At 41.0% G+C, this 13,481-nt stretch overlaps 1 protein-coding gene across 1 annotated transcript; it reads right to left on the bottom strand.

Moving 5' to 3' along the window:
• On the bottom strand, window positions 1-12,755 carry chek1 (checkpoint kinase 1). Its single transcript, XM_061740877.1, has 14 exons — window positions 12,627-12,755; window positions 12,347-12,412; window positions 10,145-10,259; window positions 9,542-9,650; window positions 8,895-8,959; window positions 8,739-8,808; window positions 8,463-8,651; window positions 7,257-7,361; window positions 5,140-5,223; window positions 4,917-4,983; window positions 4,659-4,827; window positions 4,414-4,545; window positions 4,183-4,284; window positions 1-944 (listed from the first exon to the last, which is right to left on the bottom strand). Exons 2-14 carry the CDS (start codon window positions 12,409-12,411, stop codon window positions 849-851), a joined length of 1,368 nt encoding a protein of 455 aa, XP_061596861.1. The 5' UTR covers window position 12,412; window positions 12,627-12,755; the 3' UTR covers window positions 1-848.
• Window positions 12,756-13,481: the final 726 nt, after the last annotated feature.

Here is a 13,481-nt window from a genome sequence, read left to right on the forward strand (position 1 = left end):
TCATAAGAGGACAGCAGATGATGCAGAGTTTATTAACAATCATGGACTGAAACCAAATGAACCTGCACCATCCAATTAAGTCTGGATCCCCCTCAAAGACCACTGTTTACAAAAAACTACATCTCTGCTTTCAATAACTCAATGTTGAAGTCACTTAACTTTACAGGAAGGACATGTACCAGCACAATATAGCAATATAGAGCATAACAAACTGTCTCCCAATGTCTGTCTCTGTGCCTGTCTCCCAATATCCGTCTAAAAATAGGATTTTAGGGAAGAAGATAAAAGAGCAGACCTGAAAGTAACGAGTACTTTTCAGCCTTCCTAGAAATTTACTCGAGTAAAAGTAAAAATATTTGTCTTGGAAATGTATTCAAGTAGGAGTAATAAGTACCAAAGAAATCTAATACTCAAGTAAAGTACAAATCCTCTGGATATGTACTTAAGTACAGTACTCAAGTAAATTTACTCCGTTACTGTCCACCACTGGTGGTTATTACCTTACCACTAATGATTGAACAGTGTCAGTTAGCATCCACAGCTGGTCTTTCAACAGTTTATTCAAAGCTTTTGGACAAATATAAACATTAAAAGAGTCTTCATAATAGCAGATCAAGGTCGGCCACATGCACAAGTGCTCCTTATCCCTGTGTACCTACGTTTAACGTGTTAGCTTTTGATTTAACTCAGATCAGCGGGTCAAAGGGGAGCGGACATGAACATCTTAAAGGATAGAAGTAAAATGGAAAAAAAAATAATCTACACTCACAGGTTTTAAAGAACATGTAAATATTTACAGTTTATCTATGCGATGTCTACGACCGAGAGCGATGGTTCGGAGGAGCAGCTCACACGGTGGGAAGTAAAATCTTCTGGGTGTTGACGATGTCTCCGAGCTTCTGTTTTATCTTCACGAAATGACGTTTAAACTCCAAACCGTCACCCTGGAAATAAAGACATGTCAACATCATTTTCATTAAAACACATTAGACCTCTTTTACCTGCTGCTAATAACGACCCAGGAGCTGCAGACATGAGCTGAGCAGGCAGGTCCATCATTTACAAGGAGGCATTAAAAACAAACTGAATGCTGTTTCTGCTTCTGCCAATAAAGAGCTAATTCTGAACGGTTTCCTGTTTATGATCCAACTTTTGATGTTCGGACAGTTTTCACTGGTTTTCTGTTGATATAATGTTCAATAATTCATAAAGTAAATTCATGCAATCAAAAAAAAAATCTGCACGTGTGTTCAGATTTATCAGAGGTGACAATAAATGGTTTAAAAAAACAAACCTGCAACAATTGCAAACTGTGGCTGGAGCAGTGCTGGGGGTAAACGATTATTTTTAAAACGATTAATCAGGATTATTTTATCGATTAGTCGACTAATCTAATGAGTAATTGGATGATTATTCTAATGATTATTTTTCTGTTTTTCGATTAATAAAAACCATAATGTTTCAAAAAAATATAACAAATCCTTAATAATATAGTTTATTGAACAACAGTTTTGTACAGCAAAATAATGAAAAGGCCTGTTTACACTAACAGTCCAACAAAAATCTATCCCGTTTAAAATTACAGGATGCAGTGCAATGCATATTATCCAAATAATAGGTTAAAAATAACATATTTGGATAAAACAGGGCACTGTTTCACAATAAATTAAATATTTTTATTACATGAAAAAGTGTAATCACGAAAAGAACCTTTCTATGGCGGGTGGAACTAAAAAAAAAAAAAGTTGTTTTGGGTAGGAATCATTTCCCGGTGGCACTTTAGCTTCTGCTGAATAAATTTAAAAAATAAAAGATTTTTCATGCCGGTAAACATCAAATGTAGAAGCTGATTCAGACCATATTTTGATCATGTGACGTTGGTATTTGAGGTTATTTTGCTTATTATATTTTGCAATTATTATTGTCCCGTCCATGAGAGACCGGGGGGGGGGGGGGCTCCGCTTTAGATGCTCCAACATTGCTGCTGTGTTGGTCTGGTATCAACTCCAAAAGGCGTTTGGGGCTAAATTTAAAGTATTCCCAGACTTTTTATGACTTAGGGCTGTTTTTTGAGGCTTTTTGGGGCTTTGTTGGGCTGCGAGGAGGTCGCAGTTTCAGCCTACATTCTGCAAAGTGCGAACTGTTTGTTTTGGTGACCCACGTGTGCGTAGTGATGTGCAGAATATGACGTCACCGATATTTTGACGTCATCGACGCATCGCTACAGGCCTGGGGCCTCATTTTTAAGAGAGTGGGTATTATTCATACTAAAAGTGTACGTGCGCTCAAAAACTGAAAATGGCGTGCGGCGCGCACAAAAAAAAAAACCTGATTTATAAAACCGTGTGTACGCACATCTGCACGCAATGTTCACTTTCTAAATCACAGTCCACCTGGAAGGTTGCGCACGTGAATTCGCCTCATACCCCGCCCTCTACACGCCCACTTTCTACCATGAATGGTCAATGCAAACTACTTGATGACTGTATTTGCATATAAATGAGCCTGCTGAGCAGCATGTTTCTGCTGTGCGTCAGGATGAATGAGACGTGTCGAGCCAGGCAACCGTGCCACTAAGTTTCACGGAGACTGAGATCGAGATGCTTGTGAGGTGGAGGCCAGGAAAAGGACATTATTTGGTGGTCACAGTAGTGGCATCACCAACAAAAAGAAAGCGAGTGAGTGGCAGCACGTCGTTGCTGCTGTAAACGCTGTGAGTGCCACGGACAGATCTGTGGCAGAAATAAAAAAAGAAGTGGTGCGATCTGAAGGTGGAAGGTGGCCAAGAGAAGAGTGACCCGGGGTCGTGCCAAAAAGTGATTGTCTGCCAGAATCTGATTTCTGGCTGCGGGAGCGCGCACAGCAGCGCGTCGAGCGATAGCGCTAAAACGTCAGATTTTCAGATTATGAAGCTCAAGAATGAGATCAAGGTAGAAACAACCTTTCATTAACTGTATTTGGCCTTCAATCCATTTTTGGCAGGTAAAAAGACCCATTTTCAGGGGAGAAATCAGATTCTGGCAGGAAATCACTTTTTGGCACGACACCGGCAAGGCGTGTCCTGCACCGCGGCTGCAGCAGCACCAGAGCGTCCTGACTGACGCTGTGCTTCAAACACAGAGGGACACGATTAGCGCTATTATATTACAAGTCTAATATGTGATGATATTAAAAGTATGACATGAATCTGGCTTCATTTCACCACCTCACCGTCTGCGTCGCCAGTTCCCCATATCCTCAAAATGTTCTTGCGCGAGGGTCAGGGTTAGCGTAAAGATACACACATTTTCCCGTTAGTTTTTTTTTTTTTTAAATCCCAACCTTTGCGTAGAAGATGGCGTGCGCATCTTTCATGCCCTGTTTTGTGCGCACGCAAGCTTTATAAATGAGGCCCCTGGGCTGTAGTAAGCCTGAATTATGGTTCTGTGTCAAATTGACGCCGAGCCTACGCCGCAGGTTGCGCCGTGTCGTGCACCCCACGCCGCAGCCCATGCCGTCGCTGACGTGCACCTCCCAAAAAATGTGACTACGCGTCAAGGCGACGCAGACCAAACGCAGACGAGAGGGCTGTGATTGGTTCGCTTGGTAGCAACGCATTTCCGGTTTCCGGTTTGAAGCAGTCGTGAACTTTCAGAGCTCTTTTCTATGTGTGATTTTTTTTGTTTCGGTTTTTTGCACAATAGTTGTCCTTATGTCCTTGATTCACTGTGACCGGAAAAGTCGGATAATCCATTCAGGAAAAGATTGCGACCCCCTAGCGTCGCGGGGGGGGTACTGCACCGCGGCGAAATGGAGTGACGGAGAAGTCCGAAGGGTTCACGACGGCGTCACGGTGACGGCGTGTGCTCTGCGTTGGTGTAGCGCAGAACCATAATTCAGGCTTAAGGCCTCACAACCACAGTTCTGATACGTTCCGACTTCAGATAAAACCAACACCACATCTCACCAGATGGGGGCAGCATTTCACTACAAAGTTCACAACTTCGTGCCCGTCCTCGTTCATTAGAACAGTTGTGTCAGTGGTTCTTATATCAACACGGCAGACGTGCATGCCCCCATGTGGTCACAGGTGGTATTGCTATATAACCTGACGACAAATATTTTTAGTTTTTCTTTGTTAGAAAAAGAAACATATTCATGTTAAAAACACAACAGGTGCCGGTTTGAAACGCAACAACTCACCTTAGACAGCCTGAAGTCCAGCAGTACTCTCTGATTCATTTCTAGCAGGTGGACTTTAAAGATGAGTTTGTTGTTACGTTTGTCCAGCGTGCTGACGGTCACCTGAGCGGCAGAGATTCACAAAGTCACGGACACTCACAGCTTGTACAAAAGGTGTCAGCAGCAGCAAAAACAATGAACAAATATCTATTGATCTCCAGGAACTGTTTGCATCGTGACGCACAAATTTACCTGTTTGGCACAAGTGAGTTTGAAGTGGAGCGCCAGGCCGTCACAGACGTCTTTCAGAGCAGACAAGGTGGCATCGGCATTCACGGTGGTGAAGAAACGGGTCAATCTACGCACTAGCCGTTGCCATGGCGACTGCACACACAGATAAAGGTTAAAGTTAGGCCGTATTGAGTCGGATTGATACTTAAAAACAGCAAAATAAAAAAACTCTCTGCATTATAGGATATAAAACAAGCTTTAGTTACCTGGCTGGCCCCGGGCGTTCCCAGTAACTGACTCCCCAGCAGCATGTGCTCAGGCCTGGTCGGCTGGGAGAAGCTGACCTGACCTTCAGTGTGGCCAAACACCAACATGGCCTCCCAACCAGTCGGAGCAGAATCTGGCTGAGAGCTGGAGAACTGCATCCTGTCGTCACTGCAGACAAGAGGGATGTGAACGTCAGACAACCGGCAGAAGGGGAAACTCATCTTTGAGATGAAAGGACGGCGGCAGGAAGCTCTGACCTGTTGGCCCTGGATATGAGGTTGGCGTCACCTCGGAGAAACTTGTTTCCTGCGGAGCTCAGAGAACCTAAACAGGACAAACTTCAAACTTCAGACTCTGAGGAAGCTACGAACCACAAGATGCATAAAAACCACTTGAGGTAATTAATTAATAAATAAACAGAGCTTTTATTGCATCAGGTCTGATTGGATTCAAACAAAAGCAAGTGACATCAAGACTTACCCTGCATAAACCAGCGGTCTTTCTTTATGTCTGCAATCGTGATTCGTCCATCTGGATCGGCTAACAGTAATTTGGACAACAAACCTGAGAAAATATAAAGTTAGATATAAAAACACTTAGAAATAGTGTAATAAAACAGTTACCATAAAAAAATACAAAAATACTGTAAAAGAGAATGGGGTGAAAAACAAAAACCCACTTTGAGTCTCAAACATTTTTACTAAAATTACGCCACAGATGGTGAAATACTTCAACTAGGCTGCTCAGAAAAACAGACTTGCAAGCCGACATGCTGGAAGCAGCACATTCCTACAGAAACTACAGCTCTCACAGTGAAGCACGGAGGAGGGAGTATCATACACGAGACTGGCTACATGAGACGACGGCTAGATGACATTAACAGACAGGAATGATTTATATATATATATATATATATATATATGCACATTGTGCTGCCTCCATTACACTGTGCATAATTAGACAGTCAGATAAACTCCTTCCTGACATCAAGACTCTGAAGACATTTGTCTCTTTGTCCACAGGTTTATTGACGTTGCAAGGAAAGATAAAACTAGGACAGAAATGCACAAATATAAAATCAATAATGGATTGCTTTTAACATACAAAATATCCACAATATGTACCAATTTAATCTTCAACATGAATTAATCCACACGTTTTCTTTTACCTGTGGTAGGATGTATGTATTTATTATCCTTTTTGTTTTATGTCATATATTAAATAATACCCTTACATGTTATGAATTTATGCTAATTTCCTACTAGTTATGACGCCCACATGGACTCGCAGTGGCCAGTAACAGAGCCGTAATTATTTAGTAAATTTTAGCATCAAACTTCAAAGCATGTCAAAAATAATGATCTGCAATTGTAAATGATAACAAAACAAATTGATATATACCCACGATGCTATCAAAGACATAAAACGTAAACAGATGTTGCTTGACTCAGACGAAACAAAAAGCAACTGGTTTTCTTCAGCTCTCTTGCTTACTACCTGGTTTCTAGTCACATGACACTCCCTGTAATTAGTCCCTGAGTTTCTTAAAGTGACCACAACGAAAAACAGACATGAGCAAATAAGTTTAACATTACTTAAACTAAACATGCATATATACACATACACACACTATCAGAGTTCAAAAACGCATGGAAAGAATATTAAAGAGGGATTTAGATCCAACAGACAAAAACAACAAAAAACAATGTAGAGAAAAAAGAGGAAACAAATCCGCCAACTAGGTTGAACAACCCACATTTAAGGCTTTCAAAGGGAAAGAGTGTGAATCTAAAGCAAATGAAACCTATAACATGAAAGTCTGATGTGGAGAATAATTAAATATCATAAATCAATGTTGACGTTTGATTTTTATAAGCAGAACATTTGAGTCTTGAATCAGTGTCTGAAGGTGCAGACTTGTACTTGCTGAGTTCCCACTGCAGGACCTTTTTAAAACAGTTCTTTTTTATCTAAAATATATTTTAGCTTCACTATATTATCAGTTTTATATCATTTTATAGGTTGCCAAGCTGTAAGCCCAATAGATATAAATTCTCATTTATTCCATCATCAATTAAGTTACTCAATAACAGGAAATGAGCTGTGTGTGTGCGTGTGTGTGTGTGTGTGTGTGTGTGTGTGTGTGTGTGTGTGTGTGTGTGTGTGTGTGTGTGTGTGTGTGTGTGTGTGTGTGTGTGTGTGTGTGAAGGGCGGAATGTGCAATAACGTGTGCTGCTGTATCAATAGAGGGATGTGCAATAATGTTGCTGTAGCAAGGGGTTTTTTTTTTTGTGTAGAGGTGTTTTCAGGACATTGCGGGGGGGCATGCAAAGAGCGGGTGGATATGACGATGTGTTATTTGTTTCTTGTGATTTTATATGTTTTGTTATATATGTGGCGCCTGGAGTCTCTAGTTTTGTCCAAGACTAATTTATCTCAAGGGAGACAATAAAGATTACCATACCTTACCTTACCTTTACATCTTACTGTATACGAGTAAATGTAATTCTTTTCAAGTTAAAAGTAATGGGTTTCATTGAAATCAAGACAAAGTTAAATCATTTGACATGTAAAGAGTATTATCATTTTGGACTCACTCAGAGGTGCCGGTTGGATTTTCTTCCAGGGAGGTAGGTATGTTTTCTTCTGACGCCAGTCTGAATACTCCTGGCAGCTCTCGGTTGGCTGGTCCCACGGCAACTCTGACGGAGCAACGCAAACACAGTGTTTCTTCATCTCAAGAGCCGCAAACCCTGCCGACTGCTGCCGTACAGCAGTGACGCATCACGCGAAACAAAACCTGTAGCTTCCTAACCCAGTCAGACAAGCTGCGTTTAAACGAAACTAAAATATTTTACACCTTTGCTTTCACTTCTGTGGTTTAAGTCCAGAAAAGCCAAACTACTAGGGGTGTAACAATAAACTAATCTCATGATACGATACACGATATTAAGGTCACGATAACTATACGATATTATAGCAGTATTTTTTTTTAACAACCTTGAATGAGGAACATATAACAGTTTGTAATGCTTTATAACTGTTTACGTTTTAAGGAGAAAGCCAGGCCAACCATTTTCCACAAACTGAACAAAAAGTAAATGTCAGATATGAATTATGCATCTTCAGTTTCATACAAGTAAAAATATTTTACCAGAAACTGAATAGTTTCTCTCATGAATGACTTTTTTCTTTTCCAAAAATTTAACAACTAAAATTAAATAAATACATAAAAGTAAATAAATAAACTATGAAAAGTCCCAAACTCAAAATGCAACATGACTGTTATTTATCTTCGACAGAGCTCAGAGCTTCACATGCTCCAGCCTGAGGCCGTAAGGTGAATCCAGTTATCGTTTCATCCTCCCACCTTTGGGGACGACATAATCTTTACATCATAAAAAAAGATGATTCATGCTCACATTATAAGTAAAAGTTCGGAGCTCAAAACGGTACTAGTCTCTTCTGAGATTTTGGTCCACGGGTCGAGGGCGGTCGTCACGTGATCCCGCTGCACCAATAGGACGCGCGTTACTAGTAAACACAATATATTAATATTAAAAATCCAATATCGCGCTACAGTTTGTCACCTCCACAACACGTATCGTGACGTTTTTGTATCGCAAAATTTCGTGGCGCGATATATTGTTACACCCCTACAAACTACGGTAACACATGTTAAGCGAATCCCTGGGTGGACCAACGAAGGGTCGGGGTATTTGGGGAATGCCCTGTTTCCACCTAAGCGAGGAGCGCTGGAGCTGCCGCAGTGCCTTGTTTTAACCGTTTATCAGCGATCCTACCTCCGGCCAGCATGGCCGTCAGGACGATCCCGCAGGCCCAGATATCAGCGGGCTGAGCGCGGTAATCTGCCTGGCTGAGCAGCTCCTGAGCAACGTAAGGAAGAGTCCCGCAGAGTCGATTCAGATGGCGCTCCCGTCCTTTGAAACGAAACATGGTGGCCATGCCGAAGTCTGTCAGCTTCAGGTTGTCTAAAAAAGGCAAAGGACAAGAGATTTTAAGTGGCTATAATTAAAATACAAACTAGCCTATGAACCAGGATACTCGTGTTTCCCCACCTTTTTCATCCAGTAAAATGTTCTCAGGTTTTATGTCTCGATGCGTGATGCCGAGGTTGTGAAGGTAGTCCTGTCAAAGGTGCAAAAAGCAACGAGTGAAAGCTGAAACACGTGAAGAGGAAAAGTCACATCAGCAGACGAGCGTGATCCACTCACCACGGCGGCAACAAGCTGCTGGAAAAACCTGTGAGCATCCTTCTCTGGCATCCCCACATCAGGCTCTGAAAGCAGAGACGCCAGAGGTCACTTGATCAATTGTTGATTCAAATTGTATAAAAACAAAATAAAAACAAAAAAGGTTTAAGAATCAGCTGCTTTACTACTTAAGTTAACAATAAACACAGGTATGTAACAGTATATGTGAACAATACATTTCTACAGAAAGCAAGTGGTAGCAAGTTGATAGTTTAACCAGGAGACAAAAAAAGAAAAGAGTATTGTTATATTAAATGCTCTTTAATGTGTTCTTTCAACTAGGTGAATTACTGGACTGAAACTGAGTGTCTAAGTTACCAAGAATAAGACAGATTTCAGTAGACAGTAATTAAACAATTGCATGTAAAAGGGTCAAAACATACATGAGGTGTCTCGATGCAGAATGATGATTAAACAAAAAGAAGTATAATGATTTTAAGGCAAAAAGTATACTTCCAGTCTACCAGTCTGTACACGCTTGGGCCAAGGCTATTATTTTGCTGCTCTCAGCAGTTTGGGTTTAATCGAGTAGCCAAGGCTGAATTTTACATCACAAATATTAATGTCCAGCAATCTCTCTTCCACCCAAATGATGTGGTTCGTCTCACCGATGCGGTCGAACAGCTCTCCTCCGGTGCAGTACTCCAGGAAGAGATAAACAGTCGGCCCTTCTTTCCGGCGGCCGAAAAACTTTACGATGTTGGGATGGCTGAGAATCTGACAAACACACACAGCAGCAAAGGCGTCAACGGGTCTGGTTGACCAACAGCTCAAAAACAATGACTTTAATGTCAGTTAGATCCACAAATGTGAACGGTGCCTCTTGACTGTAATAATGAGATTCTCAGAGATAATTTGTCATAAAAGCTTTTCTCCACTGAAGTCATTCAGAGTGACAAACTGTTAAAATATACATCATTTCTTTTTTTTGTAAACCCAAAGTATGAGCGGATGGCATGATACTTCTTGAGTTGTTTTGTGGGGACGTCTCCATAAATTTACCAAGAAGTACGTGTCCTTGACCAAATAATAACCATGGCAAACTTTGAATTAAAAAAAAACAAAAACATAACAACCCTTCTGATTAATCATAATCAGAAAGTATAATACTACCATCCATCCATCCATGGATGGATAAAGTATAATACAACCCTATAATACGGGATTTCAGACAGAATCAACAATTTTATTGCTGAAATTGGGTCGCCTACTTTATGAACGCAGATCTCCTTCTTCACGTTTTCAGCACACTCGTTGGCCTGCGAGGTATCGATCACCTTCACCGCTACTGCCTCCTCCGTCTTTCTGTTCACCAGCAGCCTCACCCTGACACCGGGAGGACAAAAAGGTCAAAGGTCAAAGACCGGGCACATCATCAGTCAAATGAACGGAGGAAGATGCATCAGGGGTTCATTGAATATCGAGGTGACGTTGGTTTTACTAAGAGACGACAACTGAAGATTAGCAAGAGAAAACAGTAATTTTTTGATGTTGCTTCTACTGCCTTAGTGTCCATAAGTTATCTTTTATATTAACATTCATGTTGTTTTAAGTATGTTTTACACTCCTTTTAGTTCTGTTCATATCTTGTTTATTGTCTCTTAGTTCTCATCTCCAGTGTTCTCCTCATGGGGGCCCTCCACGCCGGGAGCTCGGTCTGCCTGCGGGGGGCTGTCCAGATCTGGATAGTTGGGGGTCCTGCTCCAGGCCTGGATAGTTGGGGGTCCTGCTCCAGGGTCTGGATAGTTGGGGGTCCTGCTGTCCAGATCTGGATAGTTGGGGGTCCTGCTGTCCAGATCTGGATAGTTGGGGGTCCTGCTCCAGGCCTGGATAGTTGGGGGTCCTGCTCCAGGTCTGGATAGTTGGGGGTCCTGCTCCAGGTCTGGATAGTTGGGGGTCCTGCTCCAGGTCTGGATAGTTGGGGGTCCTGCTCCAGGCCTGGATAGTTGGGGGTCCTGCTCCAGGTCTGGATAGTTGGGGGTCCTGCTCCAGGGCTTTATAGCCGTGGTGTGGGCCCCTCTCTGTCTGGGTCAGGGGGGTCTCTGCCGCGGCGGCCCCTGTAGTCGTGGGCTTGGACAGCTCTCGGTGTGGATGGCTCCCATAGGATGGTGTTTCCTCACCTGGTCTATCGGTGCTCAGCCATACTCCCAAGGGTGGGGGTTGCCTGGGGTGTATGCTTCTGTATATAATGTCCCTTTTTAATGTAAAGCACTTTGTGTTGCATTTTATCTGCATGAAAGCTGCCACATAAATAAATAAAGTTTAAGTTTAAGTAAGGAGGGCTTACTTAAACTTAACTTAAACCATTAGAATAAATAAGAGAATAATAAACAAAAATAAGAACTACTATAAAAATGAAAAGTAGTTCCTACCAGCAGCGAGTCATTTAGACAAAATCTGAATAGTTTAGTTACTTTCCACCATATTCCTGTTAATGATATACATCACCACAAATGACTGAAGTATCAAAAGTATCAATATTTTCATTTTCATTTTAGAGCCTACAGATCAGAGGTGTCAAGTAACGAAGTACAAATACTTCGTTTCCTTACAAAATTTTGGTTATCTATACTTCACTGGAGTAATTATTTTTCAGACGACTTTTTACTTTTACTCCTTACATTTTCACGCAATTATCTGTACTTTTCACTCCTTACATTTTAAAAACAGCCTTGTTACTCTATTTCATTTCGGCCTTTAAAAAAAAACTATCCAGTTAAATTGCTCCATCCGGATAGAGTGAATTTGGTTGTGGTTGTTTCAGATGTTCTTGTCCAGTTTTGTTCTTACATCCGTTCCCTCAGATTCCTGCAACTAAACTTGGATGTACATTCCAATAAAGGTTAGGATAAATGATAACATGCCTCTGAAGTTTGACTTTTTGCACCATTACAATACTTATAGGCAACTAGTCATCATATCTCCTGCTCTCTGAAACACATGTTAATTCTCAATAGTACACATATATGGTTCTTTAATATATTTACATTATACTAAGATGCATTCATTTTCAATGGCTTTTGTCCTTAATTGCTTTTTTCCCCCTTACATTACTTTTACTTTTATACTTTAAGTAGTTTTGAAACCAGTACTTTTATACTTTTACTTGAGTAAAAAACTTGAGTTGATACTTCAACTTCTACAGGAGTATTTTTAAACTCTAGTATCTGTAGCCTACTTCTACCTGAGTAATGAATGTGAATACTTTTGACACCTCTGCTACAGATCTGGTATCGGAAGTATCGATATTTCAGTATCGATCCAGACATCACTACCTTTGACAGTCACTGAGACCTGGATGACGTCTCAGCTGCACCTGAACCTTTGCTTTGACGGCTTTCCAGGTGATAAGTGTGCAATCTTTTAAAACCGACACCCACTTAAGATGTTAAACTATGTTTAAGGTTTCATACTCTCCATAAGCTCCCTCTCCCAGCGTCTGCACCACGTCCCAGTCCTCCACGAACGGCACCGCCATGCTGCAAACCACACAAACACACCGATTAACGCCATAGTAAATAATAATAAAGACTAGCTTAAACATATTCAAGGATAGTGTTATTTAATATATAAACAAAATACGGGGTGTCAACCCGTTTAATGTCACTAACAATAAGCGTCATTTATTTTGAAACAACAGCATGTGTCATCAAATCGAGCAGGTTAAGCTACTCACGTTTATAAGTATCTTACCTGCACAACCGAGTCCCACAACTGTGCTATCCACATATGGCTTTTTGTAGAAGATTAGACAGACTTTTTCTATGTGCCTGAGGTGAAAATGTGCAAGGTTTTTTAACAAATTTGGCGCGTTATCGTCACTGCCGGTTTTTCTTCTTCTACGCCTCATTTCCTGTTGTGGTTATGGGTAGTGTAGTCCTCTCTGAGTCCTCCAGCTCCAGCGCGTAGCATTCTTGTTTGATTTGTAAAATCAAGTGCTCCTTTTATCTTTATGATATTTTAAATATACAACGTTGGATATTAAATTGTTATACTGCAATTTTATACTGTTGTATTATTACATTTTTGCTGTGTATTCATAGTAACTAGCTGAGAAAGTATTTCAACAAATAAACTGTAGCAGTCAGTCCTGGTCAAGCAATCAATAACTTTCGGGAAATGATGAAGCAAATACTTTATCTCTATTTCACAATGTTTGTTTAATGAGCATGTGACTGTGTGTGTGTGTGTGTGTGTGTGTGTGTGTGTGTGTGTGTGTGTGTGTGTGTGTGTGTGTGTGTGTGTGTGTGTGTGTGTGTGTGTGTGTGTGTGCGTGTGCGTGTGTGTGTGTGTGTGTGTGTGTGCACATGCTGGGAAATCCTGGATGGAGAAAACAAAACAAACAAACATCTAAACTATGGCCCACTATGGCAAGGTAATTTGACCCAGTTTTGATAAAGAGCTTCCTTTATTTGTGTGTTATAAGTGTTCTACTATTGCGAGCTATCCTTGTTAGTTGATTAAACTGAATTATTTGTATCAGTTATTATGGTTAATATTTGCTATTTGTGGTGACTTTTCTAGTGACACAAATGTATTGATCCCATT

Source organism: Cololabis saira, chromosome 14 (genome assembly GCF_033807715.1).
Source record: "Cololabis saira isolate AMF1-May2022 chromosome 14, fColSai1.1, whole genome shotgun sequence".
In the NCBI taxonomy this organism is placed as follows: domain Eukaryota; kingdom Metazoa; phylum Chordata; class Actinopteri; order Beloniformes; family Belonidae; genus Cololabis; species Cololabis saira.

Excerpts from the sequence above, each read along its gene's own strand:
- chek1 (XM_061740877.1), bottom strand. The coding sequence starts at position 12,411 with ATGGCGGTGCCGTTCGTGGAGGACTGGGACGTGGTGCAGACGCTGGGA. Across the intron at positions 7,362-8,462 it reads GACGGCCATGCTGGCCGGAG|AGTTGCCGTGGGACCAGCCA; the intron begins GTAGGATCGCTG and ends TTGCTCCGTCAG. Across the intron at positions 5,224-7,256 it reads AATCCAACCGGCACCTCTGA|GTTTGTTGTCCAAATTACTG; the intron begins GTGAGTCCAAAA and ends ATATTTTCTCAG.